The sequence below is a fragment of the Struthio camelus genome, chromosome 3 (assembly GCF_040807025.1).
Source record: "Struthio camelus isolate bStrCam1 chromosome 3, bStrCam1.hap1, whole genome shotgun sequence".
Lineage (NCBI taxonomy): Eukaryota > Metazoa > Chordata > Aves > Struthioniformes > Struthionidae > Struthio > Struthio camelus.
Window position 1 is genome coordinate 131,557,301 of NC_090944.1, and position 25,691 is coordinate 131,582,991.

The 25,691-nt window shown below is 40.2% G+C and overlaps 2 protein-coding genes across 12 annotated transcripts in view; one reads left to right on the forward strand and one right to left on the reverse strand.

Moving 5' to 3' along the window:
* Positions 1-538: 538 nt before the first annotated feature.
* Positions 539-6,899, reverse strand: PEX13 (peroxisomal biogenesis factor 13). Of its 4 annotated transcripts, XM_068940371.1 has the most exons (6): positions 6,652-6,788; positions 5,664-5,787; positions 4,702-4,842; positions 3,910-4,607; positions 3,406-3,531; positions 539-2,900 (listed from the first exon to the last, which is right to left on the reverse strand). In XM_068940371.1, the coding sequence occupies exons 3-6, from the start codon at positions 4,812-4,814 to the stop codon at positions 2,605-2,607; spliced, it is 1,233 nt and encodes a 410-aa protein (XP_068796472.1). In that variant the 5' UTR covers positions 4,815-4,842; positions 5,664-5,787; positions 6,652-6,788; the 3' UTR covers positions 539-2,604. The 4 variants fall into 4 exon arrangements, with proteins under 4 accessions (XP_068796472.1, XP_068796473.1, XP_068796471.1 ...); XM_068940372.1 differs by lacking the exons at positions 5,664-5,787; positions 6,652-6,788 and adding an exon at positions 5,952-6,573; XM_068940370.1 differs by lacking the exons at positions 4,702-4,842; positions 5,664-5,787 and having other exon boundaries at positions 6,652-6,899.
* Positions 6,900-6,946: 47 nt separating this feature from the next.
* PUS10 (pseudouridine synthase 10) overlaps positions 6,947-25,691 on the forward strand; it is a 37,505-nt gene continuing 18,760 nt past the window's right edge. For 2 of the 8 annotated variants that reach the window (XM_068940363.1, XM_068940366.1), the window contains exons 1-7: positions 6,959-7,014; positions 9,157-9,296; positions 10,905-11,171; positions 12,962-13,048; positions 19,818-19,852; positions 23,094-23,205; positions 24,794-24,855. In XM_068940363.1, coding sequence (XP_068796464.1) covers positions 9,168-9,296; positions 10,905-11,171; positions 12,962-13,048; positions 19,818-19,852; positions 23,094-23,205; positions 24,794-24,855 — 692 coding nt within the window. In that variant the 5' untranslated portion in view covers positions 6,959-7,014; positions 9,157-9,167. Of the gene's footprint in view, positions 7,015-7,935; positions 8,058-8,238; positions 8,377-9,156; positions 9,297-10,904; positions 11,172-12,961; positions 13,049-19,817; positions 19,853-23,093; positions 23,206-24,793; positions 24,856-25,691 lie in introns of those variants that run through there. The other 6 variants (XR_011140525.1, XM_068940365.1, XM_068940362.1 and 3 more) reach the window with 6 other exon arrangements.

The following is a 25,691-nucleotide window of genomic DNA, read 5'->3' on the forward strand; positions in this document are numbered from 1 at the left end:
GTCAACCAGCCGCCCATTTTCAATCAGTACTCATTTAGATCTTTTTTTCTGTAGCCTGACATACAAGCAAAAATGTAGACAATGAAATTATAGGACTCACTTTTTCCAGATTATTCATAAAAAAGAAAGGAATGTTAAAACGTGTATTTTGCTTTAATACCCTTATGCAATCAATACAATTGATTATGAATTGAATAAATAACTTAATTTCCTCAGAGCTTTCTTTCCCCATTAAAGTAACCACAAGATTGAAAGGATTAAAAAAACCCTCCCAAGACTCAACAGATATAGTGATGTCAGCTAGTGACTGGTAGACTAAATCAAGCTAGTATAAAAGTCAGTTAAATTATTAATACATCTGTTTTTCTACCAAGAGAATAGTTTTCAAAATAGCATGACCCAAAAAGCGAAAATTAAACCCCTTCTTTCTAAAAGTTAATAAGATGTGAAGATTCTAACAAACATCAAGGAAACGTCTTCCCAACTTGTTCTGAGCAAGAAAAAAAGAAGCGTGCTTCAATGGATACGCTACAAAAAGTTTGGGTTTTAAGTTTTATTTTATTTTTTAAAAAGATCCCTCCTCTGGTTGAAATCTGACACAAGAGAGGTTGAGACTCCATTAATTCTCATAACAGTAAATTGATTCCCTCCATGAATACACATTGTAAGCAGAAACCGTACATTTGATACCAAAAAACTGTTTTTCCTATGTATTTTATATTTCAGATTTGTTTGCTTTTTATTCAACAATAGAAGTCATTTCCAAATGTAGCTAATTTTCTTCGATGCCCTTGGTGCATGGGGAAACGTCTCAGGAACTTGTTCTGTTTTAAACCCAGTAAACCTAGTTCCAAGTTTCTCATTTGTCCTTCAAACTACTCTTCTCTTCTGATCAGCATTTGAGGATCTAACAATCAAGTAAAAATGATTCTCTGCACTATCTTCCAAGACCTGAGCACAACCACTTAAATTCTTGGCTCTTATTATGAACAACAATAGGAATTCAGAGGTTACTTTAAAATCCAAGGTTCCAATGTATTATACATCTTTACAGCCACTCTACCTCAATAAAATTAGGTTTTTCTTTCTTAAATTTTTCTTGTCAGAGTTTTGTTGTGGTGAACAGAATTCTAAAAACTCAAAGCTGACAAATGCAATTAAGGGAGAAACACTGAAAGCTTTGCTAATACATAATGGCTGTTGAAGATCTCTGTAGAGACAGTCAAGCTGAAACTACTGGATCAATTACACAAATGCATGTGTGCTACTTCTAATACTTTTGAGTACCTTTAAAATAAGAAAGAAAAGATGTTTTAACGATTAAGACAAGCTTTAGTTAAATTTATCCACTGCTTTAACCCTCAGAAGCTCAACATGTTGTACACATTCTATAAGTTTTAATTATTTTTGCTTCACTAAAAGAACAGTATTCCAATGCAGAACTCTCAAACATCAACATGAAGAAAACACTACATACTTTGAACAGTCTTGATGCTTTTATGGCTTCTGATACACCAGAGCCCTCGAAGCTTATAGGCAGATCAAAATTTACCACCTGAACGGCAGTATAAAGAGTTAACTCCAAGAACTTAGCTAATTGAGACAATTAAGTCAGAAACTTTACTTCCTTGCCCCTCAATGGGGTTAAAACCCACCACTCCAATGCATTCCTGCTGCACTAAAATGCAGGCTAGATCTTTTGACATTCATGAAGAAAACAGAACAGAAGAAAAATGACATGCAGATGGTAGTTGATAGGCTATTGTTGGGCAGTTAGCAGGCTATAATGCATGACTAGTATGATAAAGTTAGTTTGCTGGTCACAAAAGGGAGTAACAATTAATAAGTGCCCTGGAAAGTACTTGACTAGTGGATGCACTTTATTCTAATGCTCTTTTAATGAGGAGAAGAGGATGGTTAGACCTACTGTTGAAGCTTCCCTGCTTTTCTTCTGTAATTTGCACTCTTCCCCCGCCCCTTCTTTCTCATAAGAAAAAGAGTCTTTTTCTTTTTTTTTTTTTAAATAAAAAAAGAGCTAAGGTCTTTATAACAGAAGCCCAACTTCTTACCAAAGCAAGCAACTGAGAGCTTTTAATGCTTTGATTGTGTCACCTAAATCTCTTTAAATTGTTCCTCTTTTTGAGAGAAAACACTGTATGATTAATATTTTAGAGTCCTCAACCTTCACTTTTGGGGACCCTCTTACAGAAATTTGCATATCTTTTACAGAGGCCTCTTGTTAAGCTGACATTCTGATGAAGACTGGACATTAATCTCCAGATTTCATTGACAGTCTGCCCACTTAATAAGAACAGGTTGCCAATGCCTCTTTTTTGTTTGCTTTGTTAGAAATACCTCAGTTCTCCTTGGCTCAAGATCTTTTCATTGCTGCCAGGTGATTGGGTAGAGTCACTAATATACAGCCTTAGGTGAATCAAAAATAAATATTATAAATTTGAGCAAATCATTTCTCTGTCCCTTCACCAGTCAGTGGCAGCAGTAACTGGTACAGACCCATCAGTGTTCCACTACCATACAGATTTCCAACATATCCAAAGTTTTATCAGTAAAACATTGTTCTGTTATTGAGCTGATCAAAGTGCATTAGAGTTCCCGTTTCTCTCCACTGCTCACAGTGGAATCAGACGCAACAGGAACTTTATTCGTTCCAGCAAAAACAGAATCAAAAGCAGCTTCCTGCTCCTCTAAAGTCACAGCAGCAGTGGATCCTTTAGCAGATGCGTTGGTAAGGACTGACTGTTGCTCTGCAATCCTTTCCAGGTCCACTGTTTTTCTACCTCTTCTTTTGCCCAGTATTTTGATGTAATTAGCTGGCACAAGTCCTGTTGTTTGGCCATCGTAACTAGCCAAAAGCCAACCGCGGATTTTGGGTTGCTGTTCTGAAGAAGAAAATGTAAATGCATCAAGTTACAAAAACAATGCAAAATACATTGCAGCTGAAGCACAAGCACATCAGAAGGTAGATGACACACCAAGACATCACATGCACAAAATAACTGTGGTAAAAGGTCAGTACATATTATTTCCTAAGAGAATCACTAGGATCCACATTGGTGTGCAAATTGTTCTGATAATGACGACACCACAATATTACAAGTCCCTGAGGATTTTAACAGTTGTGCAGCATGTGCGATGAGGAGGTAACTGCGTGAGCAACCACAGGGCACTCCCTGGATAAATCACAAGGCCATTTATATTTTAGGGAAACTGAACAGAACTACTCAATAAGTTTTATTACAATGCATGTAATAACTAGTAAAAAAAAAAAAAAAAGTCACTGGGGATGAGGAGTTGGGTATAACGTGCGTTTTTGTCATGTTCTGACCTTAACAATATGACTGACTTCACATACGATTAGAAAATAAATACAAATTAAAAGTTTACCTTTGGGTGCTAATTTTAGCATGTCACCAGCACGGAAAGAAATTTCTTCTTCTGAAAGAGCACTGAAGTCATATTCTGCTCTTCCAACTACATGATCATCTTCTCCACTTGCCCAGTTACTAGATACTGTTTCCAAAAAAAAGAAAAAAAAAAGGAAAATGAATATAACACCTTAGCTTCTCTGACAGATAACTGAGAGGAGTAACAAACAAAAGCAATTCTTGGTCCCACCAGCGCATATTTCTGCAATTGCTACATGTAGTAAAAAGGAAACAGCAGAACCACTATTTTGGAATCATACAGAGCCTTCTGTGAAACTCCATCTTAACATTAGGCTATGTAAATAGGCTGCTACGTGTATCATGTGTCTAAGACTCAGTATTGTGCCCCCATATCTATTACATTTTATTACTGTAATATAAAATTAATAGCTATTCATGCGATAATAAACTGGACAATGCTTTCCACGCTCCCTGCTTCTCCTGTGCTGCAGATCATCTTTACCTGTCTCTTCGTCGCTGTACGTAGAAAGCAGCTTCCAAATCAGATAGGGACCTCCCAGTATAACAGCAAAGAACAAGAAAATAGGCCAGGATTTTGCAGAGCTAGCTGCCTTGTCTTCAACGCCAGCACGAGCCACCGTCCCCTCACTTTCAGCCCACAAATCCTCATTCTCAGAGCTCTTCCGTAGACCTAGTAATCGCTGTAGACGTTGATAAAGGTATCTTATCGTTCTCACTAAAGCAAAAGCTGAAAACACCTTTGTGAAGTGTATTTTGAGGCGGGAGAAGTGATTGGCTACATCCAACACAGCTCTGAAACTGTTGTACACAGCTGAAAAGGTAGCATCCATCATCATGCTGACCGAGGCAAATGCATGCACAATACTTTCAATGGACTGAAATGCACCTCTGCTGCTCTCTTCAGCCTGCTGAACAAACCTGCTGGGAGGGATATCATCTGTACGAAAGCGGTTATAACCCAAGCCACCATATCCATAGCCGTAAGGACTATAGCTTCCGTAAAAAGAGGTTCCATATGAGCCATAGCCTGGAGAAAAAGAACTACTATACGCTGGCCTGAAAGTGCTCAGACTACTGCTTCCTGTTTGCTGTGATGGTCTTGGCAAAATAGGTGGAGGTATTCGAGCAACTGTGGGTTGTCCAGGCCTAGTCAGCAGGTTATCACCCAAGTCAGCAGACCTAAACAAATCCAGACAATTAAGATCAGTACTCAAAATAAATTTGAATTTTTATTTTCGCAGAGTTCTTGGCAAACTATACAATAAGACAGTACATTTCAATAAGACGGGGAGCCTGACAGCCAAAGACACAGTACGTTGCACAATGTACGAAGTAAGAGTTTTGGTCAGAAAATTCAGATCGTTCAGAAAAAAGATCATGAGACATTCAGTGTCCAGGTGGAACTGCAGCATATCTGAAATATACACATGGAAAAAACTTTAAAGCTATTCATTGTGTTGACAAAAAAAAAAAGTATGAAATACTGCATCTAGATTCAAAACTGATGCTGTAACACCTAAGTCATTTCTCTGTGTACAAAAGCCTCACTTATGAGCTACCAAGAATATTTCTGAATACAGCAATAAGAAATCTATTTTTTATTTATTTCCAATAGTTGCTTTTGGCTTGTCTCTATAATGAGCCCATTGTTTGGCTCAGAAAAAAAGTTTGATGGCTCCTCTGAATCTACCCTTAGAGAAAAGGATGGTGTGACCTAATTGAGAATCCAAGCAATTATAAAACCACATATACAAGGGTTTTGGGTCCTCTGATTTCCCCCTCTCCCCAAACTATCTAATTATCTTTATACAGCACACCCGGGGATTGAATCTATCTCTGTTAGTAGTTGGCAGAAAGAGAAATTATGGGTCAGATTTTTTTTTTTTAAATGAACTTTTATCCCTTTGTATGCCCATAAGTTCACATCATTTTATCTATGCCTTCTGTAGTAAGGCTCTGCAAGTACTAGGATAGGTGCTTGAACTGTATGAAGCAGCTCTCCAAGTGCTGCTGTTTCATGAAAAACTAATCACATACGATCGTCCTAGAAGTCAAACATTTTGGTCAGCTCCCACATTTGCTGCCTCATTCCACAACTTTCTGCTTCTTTAGTTTGCGAAATTCACAGAGAAAGGAGGAGATGAAAGATCAAGTCTGAATCACAACAAGAATTGTTACAGAGCTGCTTCTTTCTGCACTGCTTTCAATGTGAAGCATGCTTGCTGTATTGCGTACATGTAAGGCAGTAAACAACTTCTTCTTAACAAAGCTCGTTAGGTTTTCACAGCAGCAAATAATGTTTATGTCTTTGTGCTGTTTGTTTTTTCCATCATAGGTTTTGACTCCCATTTAACTCCTTCTGTTAAAAACAGAAGCAAAGAGAAGTTATCACCACAGAGAAGAGAGCTACTGTAACTTACTAAGTCACACGCAAAAGCCCCACAGTCAACCTAAGACAAATCGCCTTAAAGCTGCTTAAAGCAACTTAAAATGACCTAGATAACCCCACCAAGAAGAACTAACATCCAATTTGTAGTTCAGTGAGCTTCAGCCTGCAGTAAAGGCACAAACATTTCCGTTGAACTGAAGCTGCTGAATATTTAGTCTTGGGCTAACCGTTTGCCCAGCTCCAGCTCACCGGGCTTGCAGTCACCAGCACCCAGTGAAAAACAAGGCCCGTCTCTAACCGCCAAGTTGTCTTTGGTTTCTGATGAAAAGGAAGGAATTTAGACACGCTTTCTGTGCAACACCCTTGTCAGTAAGTACGTTGCATTTTCTGGAAAGTGCTCGGACTCCCGGCTGAAGACAGCGGCGCCAGAAATCCCCAGCTCTTCTCCTGTCCCTGGGAAGGCCACGGCTTCCCCGCGGCTAGGGAGGCAGGCGGCCGCAGGCCCCCCAGGCGGCTCTGCAGTTCCTAGAAGCGCACAGCCCCACCGAGGCAAACACAGCCTTCCACGGGCAAACAGACGCGCGCTTTGAAGCCCGCGCCTCTCCAGCTAGGCTAGAAACCTTCCCCTGCCTCTCCCCACGGCGGAGGGGAAACAGCACGCCGCCCCTCCTCAAAGAAACGGCACAAACCACCCCACGCGACCCCAAGGGGCACAGCCGCCGCCGCCGCCTGCCTGGCCCCGACCTTTGAGCCGCCTCGGCCTCAGGCGACGAGACGAGGCCGGGCGGCCGCAGCCCAAAGAGGGGAGCCCGGCGGGCCGGCGCACGCACTCACTGGAAGGCAGGCGTCACGGTGCCCGCCAGCCGCCGCGTCTCCCAGGGCTTGGGCGGCGGCGGCTGCGACGCCATCTCGGCCTGGCTGCGGGCCCCGCTCTGCTGCTGCTGCCGCCGCCCGGCCCGGCCCGGCCCGCTCGAGCCGCGCTCCTCCACCCGCCCGCAGTGCCGGCAGGCGCCGCACGCCAGCGCCGAGCCGTTCACCAGGCGGCCTTCAGGCAAGGCGGAGGACATCGATCAGCCAGCGCGGGGCGGGCAGAGCCGCTGGGGCTGATCGATGTGTTCCGCCTCGCCGCTGCCTAGGCCTGCCTTGCCCCGGCCGGGCGCAGCCTTGCTCGCTGCGCTCGAGCAGCCTGGTGCGGGGGTGAGGTCCCGCGTGGGTCGTGCCGCGAGGGGCGCGGACGTATGGGGGGGGCACGGTTCCGAAGTGAACGCCCCTTCGCGGGCGTGGGGCAGCGCGGTCCCTGTCGCGCCTTTCCCCGCCGCGTTAGCCCCCTTTCTCTACGCGCGGGGCGGGGGGGAGGGGGGGGGCTCTAACGGTTCTAACGGTCGGGGCGGGCGAGGCGTTCGGCGCGGGGGGAGGGGAGCCGCCGCTGCCCGCGGACCCTGCTGCTGTGGGGGGAGGGAGCCCCGCGCCGCTCAGCCGGCCGCGGCTCGTCTCTGTGCGGGGGCGAGGGGGCTGCGCCGTGGCTTTGGCTTCGAGGTCCTTCGCCGGGGTTTCGGCGGTTGCAGAGGACGCGGGAAAAGCCGGGGTGTTGGGGGCTAGGCGCTGAGGAAAAGGCTTCGCGCGAAGTCCGCGCGGGTGTTCCCGGCACGGCCTTGAGCCCGTCCTGACACGGCCTTGACGTTTGTGGCGAACGGTGTGATTTGCGACACTCAGCCCAGCATTCATGTCGATTAAATCTGTAACGTGTTCTTGGAAATGAAAGATTTCTTAATGAACTTCTCTGTCTGGTTTTTGTTTTTGGGGTTTTTTTTCCCTTGTGTTGGCTTACATGATTGTAGCCTGAAACATCATGACAGTGTGGTTCAAGTCTCATGAAGTGCAATTAAGTTAATAAACATCTAAATGTTAAAAAAAAAAAAAGTGGGATCAATGTGAAGATTTCTAGTAGTCCTTGATTTTTACAGCTTATCTTGAAGAATCCACATCCAGGAGAAACTGAATTAAGTTAGGTTTTCCTGTGCTGTGGAGGTTTTGAGAAGGACTGAGACGTTTATAATGACTGTACAAGGAACTCCTGAGTACTATAGGACGTTAGAGGTCTACCAGATTGTGATTGGCATGGAGACGACATGTATATATTGCCTCTTCGCCGTCTTGTGATAGAAAAGAACTAAATGATATCAAACGTTGCTCAGAGGAGCTAAACCTGAAACAACATTAGATGGTTCTTCCGTCAGTAGGTAATAAACTTGTGGAATTCCCTGTCAAAGGAATGTTACAGAGGCCAAAAATTTCAAGCAGACTGGGCAAGCACTGGAAGAAAGATCAGTTAAGGGTTACTTACAGGCAAACCACACCAGGTTAAGGAGATCCCCCAGACCAGAAATAATTGGAAACAGAAAGCTCTTGGCAGCGGTGCAGCACATACTTGCTCTACTTTTAACCTTGTGGCATTTCTTTATGCCCATTGTTGGAGGCAGTAGACTAATCAAACCCGTACTCTGAACAGCTCTGGTGATTCCTATATGCCCGCTCATGTTTCATAGATAACCAATAAGGGTGAGTATGTCACTGAGAGTATTAATAAAGTCTCTTTTTCATTTTTTTTTTAAAAGTAGGAACTTGACTTTGTAGAGAGCCCACCATCAAGTTTCAGTCAAATAAAGTAGTCTGTTCTAAAGTACTGAGGAGAGAAGGTGACAGAAAATGAAAGTAGCCATAATCTTATAAAGAAAAACAGATGCCTGCCTCAAAAACAGTAGTCCAGTTGATGCGCGACCTCATTATTTAAAAATATTTGAGATGGGGAATAAGAAATCTTGAAAATTTGAAGGCGCTAATGGATAGAAAAGGCTGCCTTTGTCTTTTAGGCTTTGTATGACAGAAAGGGAGGGCATCTATTTTCTTCTGTGATTTTTAACACATTAATTCTTTTCTTGCTGTGATTTTAGAAGGAATTTCCATTTTACACATGGCTTAAACAATATGCCTTTACTTCTTCCTCCTGCCCTGTTTAGTAAAGCATATCATGTCATGTCATGCATTTTATTGAAGATAAAGCTCTGGGCAGACACTCAGCATACCTTCATCAGAACTCTTGTTTTATTTAGGAATTACACAAACTTTTCCCTGAGTTAATGATCTTTTTGGGTTGGTGCTCCCAATCAGTTGTGCCTTTGGTCTAAGACAAATATGTATCCTAAACTTTCCCTAGAGGACCAAAAGAAAAAAAAAATCCATTGGGTCAAAGTACTGCTCAGTTAAGTGAGCCCATTTCTTTTATTTTTTTGGCTGAATTATGCTTATACTAAACTTTTTTTTTTTTTTTTTTTTTTTAAGAATTATCCAGCATGTCTTCTTCACTAACAGAAAAGGACAGACCTATCGTTCAGCTGTTATTGAACACTGGTACTTGCCCACGATGTGTTTTCAGGTTCTGCTGCGTGGGATCACAGACACCTTATAAGCGTCCATACGAGGTTTCTTCTTTGTATTCCTAATTAGAATATGTGAACTTATGAATGCATTGTTCTTTGCGCTACCTTGGCTGAGAAGGACTTTGTATTATTTGGCTCTTTGCCTGAGAGGATAATGCTTTGCAAAATGAGTCATGAAAAATGACTGCTGCTTATACAGTGCAATTTTATTGAGTAATTACAGGAATGGTAGACTGTAACAGTTGTTGTGGGTTAAATGTTAAGTTTGACTGTGAAAGTTGCTAAGTTTTTCCGGAAGACACCAGAAAACAGGGCATACTAGCTTCTGCACAGTATGGCTCTATCACTTTGGAACCAGAGCAGCTATGACTGTTCTCTGTGTTCTTTTCCCTTTGGTATAATAAGTAGTTAAGGAGCTGTGGGTCAGTGCAGCTGAAGCAGAGGAGGAATCATCTGTGCACCAAACTTCTACCCTAATATTGCCTACTTCTTTCAGTAGAACCGATAAGGGTGCTGTAACTTCAGAATCGCAGGGCACAGGTTAAGGACAAGTTTTCCTTTTTTAATCGGTCAATCAGAGTGTTATTAGTCATCCTTTTTAAGTAACCTTACTGCTGGAATTCCGTATTCTCCAGATTTTTCCTCACTATGCACCATCGTTCTTGCCCTTGTTCTTGTATTCGATGTCCCTCCTCTTGTTTTTGGCTATTTATTCCTCCTCCATGTTGTTTCTCTGAAACCTCTCTCGTTGTTCAGTACCAATAAACATCTCCATTTACATGGTCTAATGCCTCTCCCTTGTCGTTATGCTTGCGTCTGAAGGTGTCTGTTTTGATCATTTCTGCTGTTATTCAAGTTCAGACTCTCCAGAATTCATCTTTCATAACTTTCTTCTTTATCCTTTTCCATTTTCTGTCAAATCATTTGAGAAGCGTTCATTCCGTATGCCATTTTTTATTGTTTTGTGTCTTTACCCAGTTTCCCTCCGAGTTGCACCGACACAGTAACTGCTGTGTTTGTTACTGAAGGCCTTCAAATAAATCCTTCTTTCTGAGCTACGTTTTGCCTCTATCATATTTCCTAAAATTCAGAGACATGCAGGTAGTTCTTCCCTGTCCTCACCAGCGCACCCTTTAATTTTTTTTGTAGGCTGATTCTCTCTTGTTATATGAAATTCTTCCTTTTCTATGTATTTAATGTACACCCAGATGTATTTAATTTCACCCTCACTGTGTCTCCGCTCTCATTTCCGTCTCATGTTATACTAGTCAACTCTCCTCCGAGTCATCTGGGCTAATTGAGCTGGAGGAATTTTTCATTGTTTTCACTGTTTTCGTTGATTAGTGATGGAGCCAAAGATAAATGCTTTTCTGCAAGTGAGGAATGTAAAATGTTTCCAGTCTTGTTGGATGATATGAAGGAGCCTGTTCAGCAAAAATCGGTTTCTCTGGGTAGTGCTTTGGCAGAAATACAACTTGGAGCTTTTTTAATTGTGTAGATGTCTTTTGGTATAAATTACAAGTTTTTAATTACACTAAAGCTAAACTGGAATGGTTAATGTTACCTTTTAGAATGTATTTATAAGCGCTTGTTACAGCATTGAAGAAAAGAAGAAAAATCAACAGCAGTAATATTCATCTTTTATGTTAGGATTTGATGAAGGAGTTGAAAGAGTTTCTGAAAAATAATCCAGAAAAGCAGGATGCAGTTTGTTCTGAAGTAGCTGATCCACCCTATAAGAGAATCAAACTGGAAAACACTGAAGAGGGCCCTGATGATCTGAACCGGAATGGAGTGCTCAAGCAGATTCCTTTGGTTTATGAAGAAAATACTGCTTTGGAGAGCTCAGCTGTGAAGGTTTGCAATGTGTGTTTGGGAATTCTTCAGGAGTTCTGTGAGGTGGACTTTGTTAAAAAGGTAAATAATCAGTTCTTGATCTATACGTGTGCTTTTCTTGGAGCTGGTGTGCGTTGGACCCTGCAGTATCGATCTGGTGATGAAAACCCGTCCAATTACACAGTCACCAGCAAGATATGGGAAATCAAACTGAAACGTTTACCCATTTTGAATGTTTGAAGCGTAGATGGCGCCATTCAACCACATACGACTAACTGACATGGTGTGTTTGCATACCTCCCGTGCATTTGGGAAATAAAATTTATGTCTATGTGACCATATTTTACCAAGGCCTGGTATAATGTAACTTGAAAGGAATGGAGGTGCAATGGAATGACTGATTGAAACCTATTTTCCAAAGCAAAGGACTAATAGATACCTAGTTATATGAATTTAGGAGACAACGTAGGGCCAGCTTGGAGTACAACTAAAACCTCATTGTAAACGGTGACTTCTCTTCACTCCTCTCTGTGATGGGAGAAAGTGGAGGCATCAAATGCTGTGCTTTTCAGCTTAAGTGCATGTTCTTAATGTAGTCTAACTCTGTCTTTACCATGTACTAATATTTAAAAAGCCACAGAAGAACAAAAAGTTTCAATGACATAACAGATTGTAGATACTGGAGGAAGTATGAGTCAGGGGAGAATATGGGCATAATGACTATTGCAGACATCATCTCTGAGGAATAAAATTGCTTATGTAACAAGCTGAAATATCAGCTGGAAAATCCCACTTGCAGTTGGGGTGTTTAAGTGTTTACCAAATAAGCGAAAACCAAATTTGAAAGTATTTGGTTTAATGGCATGAATATATCTAAAGTGCAACTAAAGAGAAAGCATAGGATATAGTTTCTGTTGAGTGCATTTTTTTGCAGTTTAGAAGAAGTTTTAGAAGTTTCTTTTCTGTTTCCATTGGCAGAGTATATATATTTTTGTAGATCCCATTTTTAAGACTTGTTGTTTCAGATTCACACTTTTGAGTAGCGATGGAAAATCTGACAGCGTTTGTTAAGGCACCACAAAAACTGATTCTCTTATAAGGAAATTTCCTTATCTGAGATGTTGATTTCACCTTGAAAGCTCAGAATCAGGCTTTTTTAGTATTCACTAAAATCATTGACATTTTTGCCATTTTCTCCGTGTGTGTTTAAGCTTATTTTCAGTGAGACAGCTAACCATTAGCTCTTAGTAGCCTACTTCAAAGTGTTTCAGGAGTGTTTAGGTTCTTGCTTTATTTCCAGTGACAAATTTGATTTTTATATCAAAGCACATTAGAAGTCTGGGCTATATTCCGGCTTGTGTATGTAGTAGTTGCGTACTAATCCTGAGAAAACATAGGCATTCTTTCGTAAACTGAAAGATGAAATATTCCGTTCTATACTGTTACTTTGAAGAGTGATGGAATTAATACTGTGGATACCTGTTTGTTCCTCTATTATCCCAGGACATTACCCATTTTTATTATTGTAGAATTGTATCAGTGCCATGAAGAAAAACATGCCGAGTCAACTGTTTTAGCCTTTGATCATTGTGGTATAATTCCTTGTACGAAAATTTATGCATGCAATTGGTTTTAGCTTTAAAATACTGAGTTAGATTGTTTCCTAATGCTGTAGCAATAAGGATACCATTTATTAGTATACTCTTAAAAAAACAAAACAAAGCTTATGTTTCAATAAATTGTTAGTGATTACTCTATTTTGCATATTTGGCATCTATCTGAAAGTTATTAGTATGGATTCGCAGTGATTACACTAGATTATCAACTGAATTTCATTGCTGTACTTTAATGTTAAAATCCTTCTCTTGCAGGTGTGCCAAAAGGTTAATTCTGCTGACTACCAGTTTACTAGTTTTGTATTTTCTGTTTCCCTACCCCCACAGCTATCTGTTAGAGAGGTAAGTGTTTCCAGATACTTTTTTATGTTACTTAAAGCCAAGTAAAGAAAGTTACTCAGGAACATGCAAGCTGGAGGTGGTTTGATTTTAATTGCTGTTGTTTTAAAAGAAAACACATGCTAAAAGTGAAGTCTGTTCTCTTCCTTTTTGCTGAATGTTATTTTAATTAATAAAGTATCTGAGTCACTTCAGATTTCAGTTAGCCCAGGAGTTATCGTACCTCTGAAAAACTGAAAGGAGTTTCTTTAAACCTTTGGCGTATTGCTCACTTTGGTACAGGTGCCAGCTCTGCTTTGTCATTATTTTTGGAGAAGGAGCTCCACAGCTGGTGCCTTTCCTGAAATAAATGATAATTAGTAGTGCATAATGCAAATGAAGGAATTTGAAGATGAACTCTTAAACTCTGCAGCATTTAAAATGATGTAAAAATATGTATTTTTAATAGTCACCTGTCTTGGGCGTTGTTGAAAATGTAAATGAGTGCAGTTGTAAATCTACTAATTTTGATGGCAACTTTAATCAAACTTAAATTGTTTATGTTTCAGTCATTTAATTATAGTAGATAGCAATAGCGTGGACAGGTATATAACTGATACTTTTTTGGAAAACTGAAGAAGTATACTAAGCATAGTGTAGTATGATCAATAAAGCAACAGTTTTTGCTGAGTTTTGAGGAGTTTTACAATGTTTACCTACTTCCTTGCGTCACAACAAATGATGCAAAAATACTGTTGTAAAGGGCAGCCTGTAAATCTTCAAGATAGATGCCTCCTGTGGTAAGATGTAATAGAAGCTTCAGTGAATGTGGCAGAATGAAAATTAGTAGGTCTTTTTGGACTTATGTATGAATCTGAAGTGAGGTCTGTTCTCATCCTGCACAGTTTGATTGTTAAATAACCTACTACCTACTACACTTTTAGACTTGAATAGCAGTGTTCTGGTATCTCGGGCAAATATCAGTGCAGTAACTGCATTGTGCTAGCGTATATTCTAGTCTAAGCGTGCTTGAACAAAAGACTCTTAACTTTCCGTCCAAAATTAAGCATACTTAACTGTGTTCGCTTCAGCTGCCATTATGTGTAGCAAAATAACACCAGAACAAATTGCTTTGTGCTTTCTGGCTGGATTAACTCTTCTTACTCCCATTTGATTTTATAACCATGCAAAATATGAGAGTTGTCAAAAAAGCACTTTCAGGTTAGCTGAGTATATAGAGGCATGCATGCATGCCCATGATAGAACTTCTCTAAACATAGGTCAAAATTACCCCAACTTTATGCCCATAGTTAACTGCTGAAATGCAAACCTGGGTGTTTAAAAAAAGAACAGCCTTATTATTTTCAGGGTACAATAGATTAAGACTTTTCAGCTTCCAGTGTACTTTGACTAAGCATTGCTGGGACCTTTCTTCCTCTGTTCATTGTTGTAGCCTCAAGAAGTGAAAAAGAGTGATGTGCGAATCCCAACTGCAATTCCCATGCCATCAAGTTCTTACATTTCCTTCCTCTACCTTTTACCTAACAGCTACAGTTTATCTAGCTTAAAAATAACCTATTTTTTATTCATAGCCTGGCTATATAATTATGGAAGAGGAAAGAAGAATTTGGTGCTACTGTTCTTTCACACCCTCCCAGTGTGTCTTTGCCATAATGCCTCAGTAGAGGGTGGTATTGCATTGCAGTTCTAGCTCGGTCATGTTCTCACGCTAGTGTGAGCAAGCAGAGTAAGCGTTTCTGCCTGCTTTTGAGGCAGTCTTGGCTGCAAACAGAGGCCAAGGATAATAGTCTGCCTCAAAGAGTTCCTCTTGCAGATTGAATTGTTGCATGTTGCCTGGTACCTGATGCACTGGAACTGTGAAATGGGAAAACTCACTTGGCAAAGATAGTTGGTAAAAACTGTTGATTTATAATAGATTGGTCTTCTAAGTACAGTAAATTATGTTTGCTAAAAGGGGTGAGATGTTGCTCTTATTTTTATCAGCACTTTTACCTTTACAGTACCTTTACATCCACTCCCTTCAAGGTTTCTTGCCGTTGTGTTCAGGCAAGCAAACAGTACTTCAGGATGTGGTAAAACCAAGGGAATAAAAAGCTCAGGTTTGGATCCGGGAATTAATAGGTGGGGTGGGATGACTGAGTAAGAACCTCCAAAACTAGATCTGCTGTCCTGAGTTTCAGTTCAGCTGGGAGCAGGGCTGCGTTAGGAGGTTCCTGCCATCCCTCTGTTCTACCCCTTCCGTCTTGCCAAATGCCAAACCAGCTGTTTGTGTAGCTGTGCTCTATTTTAAGAGGTGAAAATGCGGGGAGGTGAGAAAGAACCTCTTCAAAATCGTGGGATTTTATTTACCATCTATCCATTTATCACTTCCAAAAATAATTGTTGGGAAAAGTTCCTGTTTTACAGTTACAGAAAAGCAGCAAGTAATACAATAAGATCATATCCCAAGATGCTTTGTGGTTGAAAAGATGATTTTTTGTTAAGTTTTTCTTTTAATTCTTTTGAACTGCATGGTACAAGAACACATGTCATTTTATCATAAAAGGACACCCCAAAGACAGCCTCCCTTCTATTGACCTTTTGTACGACACACAGATTTTCTCTGACTTCCTTTAAAAAAATTCAGAAATTATCTTTTAATGTTACCCTCAATTAATTTAATGATGACGGTTGTCATCCCACCAAGCCTAAAATGTAGGGCAGGGGCTGAAGAGGAGTGGGACGTAAAATTTACATTTACATAGTATTTGTAATGCAAAGAACTATTACCTCTCTCTACAAGTAGGAAATCTGATTAAAATAAATCATAAATACAAGAGTCCCATGTTTATGTCAGACAAATACGTTAGAATATGAAGTGAGTCATGCCCTTCAAAAAGGTGACTGTTAGCTATGTCTGTAGTCTCAGTTGTGATCCATCATCCTGGTACTTGCTACAAGGACATTGATGCAAATAGCATCTGTAGTCATTACTCCCTATAGGACTGTGTATACCTCATCATGGAATTCCCCATCTCAAGCGCTTTTCTAATACAGTGAAAAAATGCAGTGGCTGGGATTGCACATGGTATTTCAACTGTTGCCACTGTGATCCCTCAGAAAGCATTAGAATAATATCCTGCAGCTTGTAATCGATATAGTGCCTGAGCGAGTGTATTTCAGAAATATATTTGCTGTTAAGCATTGCCCTACAGGCTTGAGTTCTGTAATGAGCATTTTTCGTTTTCAAACCACTTCATAAACATAAAGTAATTATGAAGTAGAGGGATCTGATCCCCTGCTTTTCATACAACTGGGAGAGAGCAAGGCAGGGGACTTGGTTGAATACGGTTTGGAATTTGGGATCTTTTGGCTTCTGTGCTCACAGTACCTTAATCTATTCTTTCCTTTTAATTGAAGGGGAAAAGTAATTTCTTTAATTCTCTTTCACTTTTGAAGTCAGGGGAAAGGAGTTGAAATTTGATACACGGTCTCATTTTAGCACACAGGTACAGGCAGAAGTTTTCTCTAGTTTGTAATTGTGCCCCTCATACTACAGGTGAAAGCTGACTGAGTACCAAACCTGCAAGTGCTTTAAATCAAGGAATATGAGACTGCTTTAATCGGCATTTGTGAAATGAAGATTTCTAGACCTCGTTCTGTGGTTGTTGTATTCTGTAGTTAAGATGCGTGCTCAAGGAATTTTGATTGGAAGCTATTTTTGTTTATGATTTTGTCTCGGTTATTATGTAAACAAGATTGCAATGTACTTCATGGTGCTTTGTGAAGCAGTCTTGCTCACATGTGCTGCGTATATAGTGTAATGAATCACACTGAATTTGAGTAAACAGTATTCTGTCAATACAGCTACATTTATTCTGTTCAATAGTGTGCTGATTTGTGTCTCATGTACCTGAGAAGTTTGTGTTCTCTCGCCGCCATCCCTCTCTCTCCTTAGTATTGCTAGCACTGCTTTTAAGATCCTTCGTTCTTTTAGGTGGACCAAAAGAAGGATAATAGACATTTTTAAACGAGTTCCTCTATCAGTGTGTAAAGGTGATCTGCGACATGGTTACTTCTGATTTCTGATGATGTGATGCTGATGGTGCTCCTTTATGTTTGATACACGTTTTCAAGCCTCTTCATTAGAATTATTTGCTTGACAATAGAGAGTAGTTATTTTGACCTGGGTGTTTTGGTTGGTTTGTTTGTTTCTTAAAGCACCATATATGAAGACTGAAAGACAGGGAAAGGATTTAAACTGCTGAAGAATATAGATCAGTGACGTTTGCTACTTTTGAGATATGAACTCTTTTGGACGCTGCAAGTGTGTGGATGATTGCATGACGAGTTTATGGAGTTGCTTTTCTCTAACGTCTTACTAGTAGTCTGCTGTCCGCAGGTTGAAAACTGCTTTGATTTCTCATTGTAGGTATGTAAGCAAGCCAAGCAACTGTGGTTTGGAATTGAGCTTCTGTGAGGGCAGTGAGACTAGACCTGAAGACTATGTATTGACAATACAGATGCCATTACTTAAGTGGCTTCTTACCAGTCTTAATGTGTGTGTTGGTTTTTTTTTTTTTTTGAAGGGGGGTTGGTGTTATTAGAGGAAGGAAGAAAGAACAGAGAGTGTTGTTGTTCTTGCTTAGTTATAGGAAGTTTTAAGGGGAGTTTCTCTCTTCTTCTTAATTGCTTTTGCGCTGATAGGCATTTTGTTGAAATGGAAACATTGTGCAGGTCTTCTGACTATCTGTGTCCAACATCACTCTTGCCAGAAATATAGGCATATAAATTAGTGTTCATAAAAGTTCTTTTTTTTCCCTGGACTACTATATTGTCTTGTAATTAAAGGCAAAGACCCACTGAGGTCAAAATTCAAATTATGGTTAACTGTAGTGCACTTCAGACTTGTAAAGTATGTTTTCATTGTGCGGAGAATGGGATTCACTCTTAGAGCGTGCAGAGACAAAATTGAAAGCCTAAAGCATTAAACAATTACTACAGTGAAATAATGGATCATTCTGTAGGATCAGTGTGTCAGTACAAAGAGGAGTGAGTGAGACTGCGAAGGGATGCACCTCTAAAAATGTTTAGTTGCCCAGAGCAAAGCTTGTGAAAGACATGCTGTTGGAAGTTTTTGGCATAGACAGCGTTGTTCCTTGGAAGTCTTCAATTTCTGATCCTTTTTCATGTTAAGTCATGTAGGATTACATTGATTACAAGGGGCTGATAGTCCCTTGTGCTTACTTTTGTATTATTCCGTTACACCTTCACACCACTGGTAATTTATTTCTACTTTTGACTTCTGTTACAATCAATGTTAGTTCTCATATTGCTGTGTTCCATTTCGTAGCTGGGACACCAAAGGGATGACTTAGGGTCTTCTTTCCTCATCAGTGTCGCATCAAAGGGGCCTGCTACATTATGTTGCTTTACATACATAAAGCTTCCAGACAAGGTGAGTAGAGGTTGAGGAAATATTTACAGTGCTTGGATCGAGGACAGTCAAGCTTTGGAGCAGGTTGTCCAGAGAGGCTGTGCATTTTTGGAGTATCCGTTATTGGGGGTTTTCAAGACCTGTCTGGATAAAGTCCTGAGCAACCTCATCTGATCTTATAGCTGACCATGGTTTGAGCAGGAGGTTGGATAGAGACCTCCTGAGCTTCCATCCAGCTGAATTATCCTATGATCGTTCACTTCAGCCAAATACTACTTCTTGGAAGCTCTATACAAAGGAGCGCATCTGGAGCTGCAGAAGGTGGTATTCACAGAAGGTCTGCAGAAAGCAGCAGTCCTGTGTTCAGGACTTAAACTTTCAATGTGTGCAAGTGCAAGTACACTGGAGTCAAAGCACCTTTTAGTTTTGCTTGTTTATCTCCAATTATTTTTCAATATTTCTCAACTAGAGCAGTTGCCTTAAAAGGGGGGAGGTCTGCATTTTTTTTTACATCATACACTATATAGCCTTGTTGTTTCAAAAAGGCAGGGTGAAATTTCAGATATGAATGATGAGAGAAGTGGAGGGAGGAGTGTGTAAAAGTGAGAGTTTTTGCAAAAGGTTTAGATAGGACATAGAAAACGATATAACAGACTAGCTTTGGAAGGACTCTGTTGCCTAACAATTTAAAATCTAGTGAGCAGTGAAGGAGAAAAATAGCAAAGTATTTAAGAAACCAGAAAACTTAGGTTAGTGTAGGAGAAAAAAAAAAATTTTGTTCTGAAGTCTTTTCCTCTGCCTATCAGCGTTTTGACATCTAGAGTTTTTTGTGTGTCATATTGTCCTAGGATTTGATCTGAGTTACTGTTACTGGGAGAAAGTATTTCACTCGGAGAAGTGTACTCTCTCTGCCATAAAGTCAGCTTTTTGTTTTACAATTATACTAAGACTTCCAGCTGATGCAATGGGTAATTGATTTAATTTTCTGTTCCCCAAAAAGCCTTACCTTTGTTTCTGTCAGGCAAGAGACGGGAGAATGGAAAATAAAGTAGGGACTGGCCCACGCTCACAGAGCAAAAGAATCTTTAAGCACTTTTGGGGGAAAAGAAAGAACCTTTCTTTAGGTAGGCTTGCTTGGTTAGTCTATAGAGGAAAGAGCAAACCCCGGTTCTATCCTGCACACTTCTAAAGCAAATGCTAAATAAAAATCCTAATTCTTGAGTTTTTTCCTGAGCTTTGTAAACGTTAGTTGTCTCTTCTGCTAACAGTCTCTGAAACAGTTGGAGTATATTTGAGCGAAAATTTCACTTGCATTTTTGTTCTCTCTTCTTCCTGGGCATGGCTGGTGACCTATAGCGTGCTGCTTGGCTGCTGGTAAAACAGGAAATGGGGTGAGTAATTTATTTTGGCAACCTTTGTACTGCTTCTACTACAGAATCCTCCAGATTTAGAGAAAGGAGAGATGTTCTTACTATAATTGGTCTTGATCTTGAAAATATGGTATTAATTGCTTGGTCATAAATTTCTCCTAACGGACATGTCTCAGCAGGTCCCCTGCAATAAGCATTTTCTCGTTACTGCTATGCTGAAAAAAATTTATACTTTCATATAAAGGTGCTTCTGCTAACAGTTGTGGAATATGTAGACTCCTTTCCTCTGTCCTTGACCAAGATTGTTACTTGTTTTGTCCCTTTGAAGCTAATCATCAGGAAATTCAGAATTGGAATGTGCTGTCATTTTATTTCTTTTGCTTGTTATTGTCCATAGCTTTTATGTCTCTCTGACAAGCCCTCTTCACCATTTATCTGCATAGATATTGAGCAGAGTAGTAGCTGATTTTATAATTTTGTTGTAATACTATTGTCCGCTTTACTTGGTGCTTACAAAGGATAAAATGGCGGCTGGGGTTTGATGTATCCTGGTTTGGCCTTAACTTGGGGTTTCCTATCTCATTTGCCTTGTACTGTGAAATAGCTAGGGGACAGCATTTGAATGTGGAGTGTGGGCTCTCCGTTCAGTTGTACGGCTTAGAGCTACCTTAATGCTCCTGAGAGGTGCCATGATGACATCAGTGAGCCAGATTCATCTTGTGCACAGAAGACATCATGAAATACGAACCTTTCCTTTGTCACCGTATCAGATTTGGCCTACCTTAATAGTGAATGAAAACTGTTAGTCAGACAATGGTGAAAAGTCCATAGTTAATGTCCTTGACAAGCAGGTTTATGTGTAAAATAGGTTTCTGTTGCAGATAAGTTAGAAGCTGAGACTTGAACAGGGGTCGCATGAACTGTCCTTTCGTTCTTAAGACTGTGCTTTATAAGTTTATTCCTAAGAAGTTGTAGCTTAGAAAGAAAAAGTGCCTCAGAAAGTAAAGGGAAAGAAAGTTTCTTTCATTCCTACGTCTTAGCCTCTGATAGAAAAAATTCTCTCTGATGTTTTGAAGGTGTACCTTTGGCTCTCTGTCATTCGGTTGCTGGCTTTTCTAAGACGACTGACCATTGTACCAATAAAATGCTAATAATATGTGTCATTAATTGTAATTAGACTAGAGCTAGCAAGTCATTTAATTAATACCAGCTATCGGAACTAATGTCACAGGGTAATGCCTTTGTTATTGCTTCCCTGGGGGAAAGGCTGTAAAACGGTCAGCCAGCAGAATGGTTTCATATGCTTTAGGGAATACATGAATCATTCCCTTCCAGGTATTTTTCCAGGTATTTGGGAGGTAGCATGCACTTTGTTTGAAAGAGCTTGCACTTCTGCAGTAATTATCGATTCATCTTAGTATGCAACTTTTCATGTGCTTTGCATCAGCGTAGAATTTTTCTTTTTGATCTGAAAGAGAATGGTTATTCTGGGTAATTCAACATCACCACTTACTTGCGTTCGAATAAACCTAGCTCTTACATTGTTAAGTTTTATAATATTAGAAGCTCTTGATTTAGCTGTGAGCAACTGGGCTACAGGCTGCATAAGATGGTTACAATAAATAGTTGCAGTGCATTGCAACTTTGAATTAAATTCTTGATTTTGACAAGGATTATAGTAATCAAGCATAACCTTGCTATTGTGCTTTCTCCAGCTTCCATTTTCTAGAATTATTTTTAAAACAGCAGAGCATTCAATACAGGGACGGTAGCTCTGAGATTACGAACATGATGTAGTCAGAAAGATAATTAGTGCAATGGCCGCAAGTTAGTTTTGACCCTTTGTTTATACCTCAGTGTTTTGATATCCGTTTAAGGGCCCGATCCTTTGTCTACTCTAGGACGCGCCCGTTCCTGGCCAAATGAAAATGTATAGAGCTGTGATGAATGGATAATTGTCTCTGTGGGCAAGATGGAAGAAATCTGTTTGGCTCGAAGTTAGTTGAGGATACTGGATTAATTTTTGGTGGAAGCCGTCCTCGCTGGAAGTGCTATGCTGAGTTTTTTTATAGAAAGGCAGAGTAAGAGATGATGAGTCGCAAGTGGATTGAAATCATTTAGTGGCATCTTCACAGGCATCTGCTCTTTTTCATTTCTCTCTCCAAAGGCAAAGACACAGGAGTCAAAGTCTGGTCTTGTATCTAGAGAGTCGTTTGGGCCTATCCCAGCAGGATCAACTGAGATTGTCGTATGGGCTTTTCCCGTTAGGAATTTGCACCAATTGGAATTTGTGCCTCCTTTAATGAAGAACTAGATGGTCCTTTTAACAACAACATTCAAACAGAAGATTTTTTTGACAAAAGATCTACATGCACATCTCTTTCTAAGCTGTCCTCTCAGTGGACTTTGGGAAGGCTTTTACAGCTTTGGATCTATCATGGAGCTATGGCTGCATGAGTTTCCTCAGCACTTGTTTTCACATACAGCAGAAAGAGAATCTATTTTTAAATTATTAATGAAAGAAACACTGGGCAAAACAAGGGCAAAACAAGGTATTATTTTGATTGGAATCCAGAGAGAAGGCATCTCAGCAAATAGGACAGGTGCTGCTCTCCAGGATGTAGATTCCCGGTTTACTTAAGCTGCACTAGCTGTTGGTTTTCTGTCGGAAGGATCATGCCTCCATCTGCATGTACTTTCTGTCTTTCTTGTGTTAACACAGTTGCTTATGTGACCACCAAGAGAGCTAATCATCTAACTGATCTGTCTGAAAAATTAACTTTTTTTTGGTGGGTTAGGGTTCATTTTAAATGGGATCAGTGGACTGATATGATTTACCATGCTCTTTAGCGTTAGCATGCGAGTGCTGGCAGGAAATGCATGGCCAGAGGCAGGAAAGAGGCAACATAGTCTTATATTTGCTTGAGCTGATTGTAAAACTACATCCTTAGCTACTCGTAGCCAAACTCTTAAGTGTTTATTGGGAAGCATCTTACCTGGAATCATTGTCTGGCCTTATTGTTTTGTCAACATTTAGTTTATTAATTCAATGCAAACATTCACTTCAATCACAGGAGATCATAGAACAGCCTTTCATTCTTTTGTGCCATGGTCTGTACGCTTAGTAGCTTTGTCCTTTTTATTTGTGCTTTGCTTGTTTGCCTGGGACTGGTTACTGAAATTTGCGTTGGAATATCGTGTCATGTATCCGTCTTTGAGAGACTCCTGTGCAAGTTATTATTTCTTTATGTATGTGATTCAGAAAACTGGGCCTTTCCTTGGCAAAGGATGACATTGTTCAGCTGAAGGAAGCTTATAAGTGGATTATTCATCCCCAGTTGTCGGAGGAGTTGGGTGTTCCTGCTGATGGAAAGGTGTTGTATAAATAATGAAAATTTTCCCTCCCTCTGTCTCTCCCTCTGTCTCTCCCTCTGTCTGTGTCTCTCTCTGTCTCCTTCTGTCTCTCTGTCTCCCTCTCTCTGTCTGTTTCTCTGTGTGTGTCTCTCTCTGTCTCTCTCGTACTGAGGGTGGTACATTCTCAGTAAGAGATAATAAGTTGCGCTCATCTTATCTTCACTGTTGGGGGAAGTAGGGAAAATTCTTTTAGCTTGAGCTCTCCCAGTCTCAGTACTAAAGGATCCAATATCCCTTTTTATAGACAGACCCCCATTGCAATGACTGAAGCCACTGCAGTCTTGTACTACATCTCTTGTTCTTGGGCAGTCACCCTCCTTTTGTCAAGGAGACTTTCTCAGTTTTCTCATTTTCTAGAATCTATGTTTTCCAGAGGCTAAGGAGTGCTCTGGCTTTCCTGTTTCTGCCAACACTGTTACTGCTTTGTGAGATAAATTGTTCAGGTTATCATGTTATATATTCTATGAACAGAATCTATTTGTGAAACGCACTAAAGCAGGAAGGACCGGTCCTTCTTCACTTTAATGACTGCTAGAAATAGGCACGTTGGAAGCTGTGATACCAGTAAACAGGTAGCAGGAGTGTTTTTTTCAGACCCTGTTTTCAACTTTCAGATTCCGATTAACATTCCTAAATGTCGACAGCTTTTACTTGTCATCAGACCCTAGGAGCGACCCCAGTTCTAGACCCACTAAGTCTTTACCTTGATTGTCAACTTCCCTAACAATTACAGATTGTCTTTTCCGAGGGGTGCTGATTGAAAGCATCCCTTTTGTCTTAGTAAAAAGGGAGTTGCCCGGTTATCCTGAAGAGGATCCAAGAAGAAACAAACTTCATACATATTGAGTTAGCAAAAGCTCTACACGCTTAGGCACTGAGCAACTCCAGACATTATTGTACAATAAAAGATACTTGTCTAGTGCTCTTTATCTACAAGGCACTTGAATATTACCCAGTCTTCTCAATAGCCCTCTTGAGGTATACTGGTATCTGAATAACAGAAGTAATGAGTGTTGTTTGCCTAAGGCCAAAGAGGGAATTGGGGGCAGAATTGAGATTACACTAGAGTTTCTGGTCTAGCTGTCAGTCGGCTAGGACATGTTGCCTTTCTTTGCCCCAAGGCCATCCAATCATTGCAAACGAAGCCCCCTGACAAAATTTTACGGTGGTGACTACTACAGTTTTTTATCTTTATTCACGCTATGCCTTGCTCTCCCAGAAGGTTTGTTAAGTTTAGTGACCGTAATAGGCTTTGAGCAAATACTGTCTCTGACTCAGTTCCCCCTGTGCAAAATGGGGCCGGTATCTATGATGTGTAGGTCACTCATGTTTTTAAAGTGCTCTGAGATCTTTGGGTACTACAGAAATGCTAATGCTATTATGGTGCAAGATTTAATATCTTTTTTCTTTAGATGATATTGCAGCATAAGTGGGTTACTTTCTCTTTGGTCTACTTCTTTACTGTTTTCCTGATATTTCAATAAGGATGCTTGAAAGTATCCTCTCTATGCTTATTTAACAAACTATTACCTTCCTTTTTTAATTTAGAGTTTGTTTGAAGTTAGCGTGGTCTTTGCTCACCCAGAAACAGATGAGGAGTGCCATTTCCTGTAAGTTTTGATATAAATAACAAAGATCTTTATCTAAATATTGTGCAACATTGTTAGTTTGGATTTGCTACAAATGAGAATTTACAGTGTTTATAAACTAGAACTGGACCTGAATCTGAACTTCCTCATAGCCATACGGAGCTACAAAGCTTAAAATTGTGACATCTTTATCTGGTTAATTCTGTGCTTGAAAGCCAGTAAGCTCCAAAGTCACCTAGAATTTTGATTTGGGCTAGAAAGAGAGCATTCTGATAAGTTGTTCAATTTCAGCCATTTTCAAAGTCAATACCCTCATCAATATAGTTGCATCGTTCTAAAAAATAAATTTAAATCACATACTTGACAGAAACAAATATTTTTAGGTGTTGCCTAGCTTTTTCTGTTCTTGTAGGAGACTTAGATGGGAGGGAAGGCACAGAAGTGAATTTATCTAACTTAGCTGGTCCATTAAAAAAGAAAAAAAGGTCCCTGGCCACTACACAATTGTTTTTGACCTGGCCCAGTAGAGCGTCTGCTATATAAATCTTTCTTTAACACAAAGAAGCAAAATATTTCTGGGAATTTAGCTACCATTTAATCTGATTTCTCAAAATCTAGTAGTAGTATATTCTGGATAATTAGGTACCCTCTTCCTGTTTGCTGATGCTTCCTGGAAAAATAGAGTTTCACGCTCAGTTTCATCACTTGTGCTCCTGCTACATGTTAAATCCTGTCATAGAAAGAGGCTTCCCAGAGGATTCCTCTGACCTGTATGCTGCATAGTGACTTCATCCCTTGAGACTATAAATTACCTTTGCAGCCTTTCTAGATATTTCTGCTTTTACCCCTTCTGGCAG

Excerpts from the sequence above, each read along its gene's own strand:
- PEX13 (XM_068940370.1), bottom strand. The coding sequence starts at position 6,884 with ATGTCCTCCGCCTTGCCTGAAGGCCGCCTGGTGAACGGCTCGGCGCTG. Across the intron at positions 4,608-6,651 it reads ACCGTGACGCCTGCCTTCCA|GTCTGCTGACTTGGGTGATA; the intron begins GTGAGTGCGTGC and ends GGATTTGTTTAG. Across the intron at positions 3,532-3,909 it reads GTACAGCGACGAAGAGACAG|TATCTAGTAACTGGGCAAGT; the intron begins GTAAAGATGATC and ends TTTTGGAAACAG.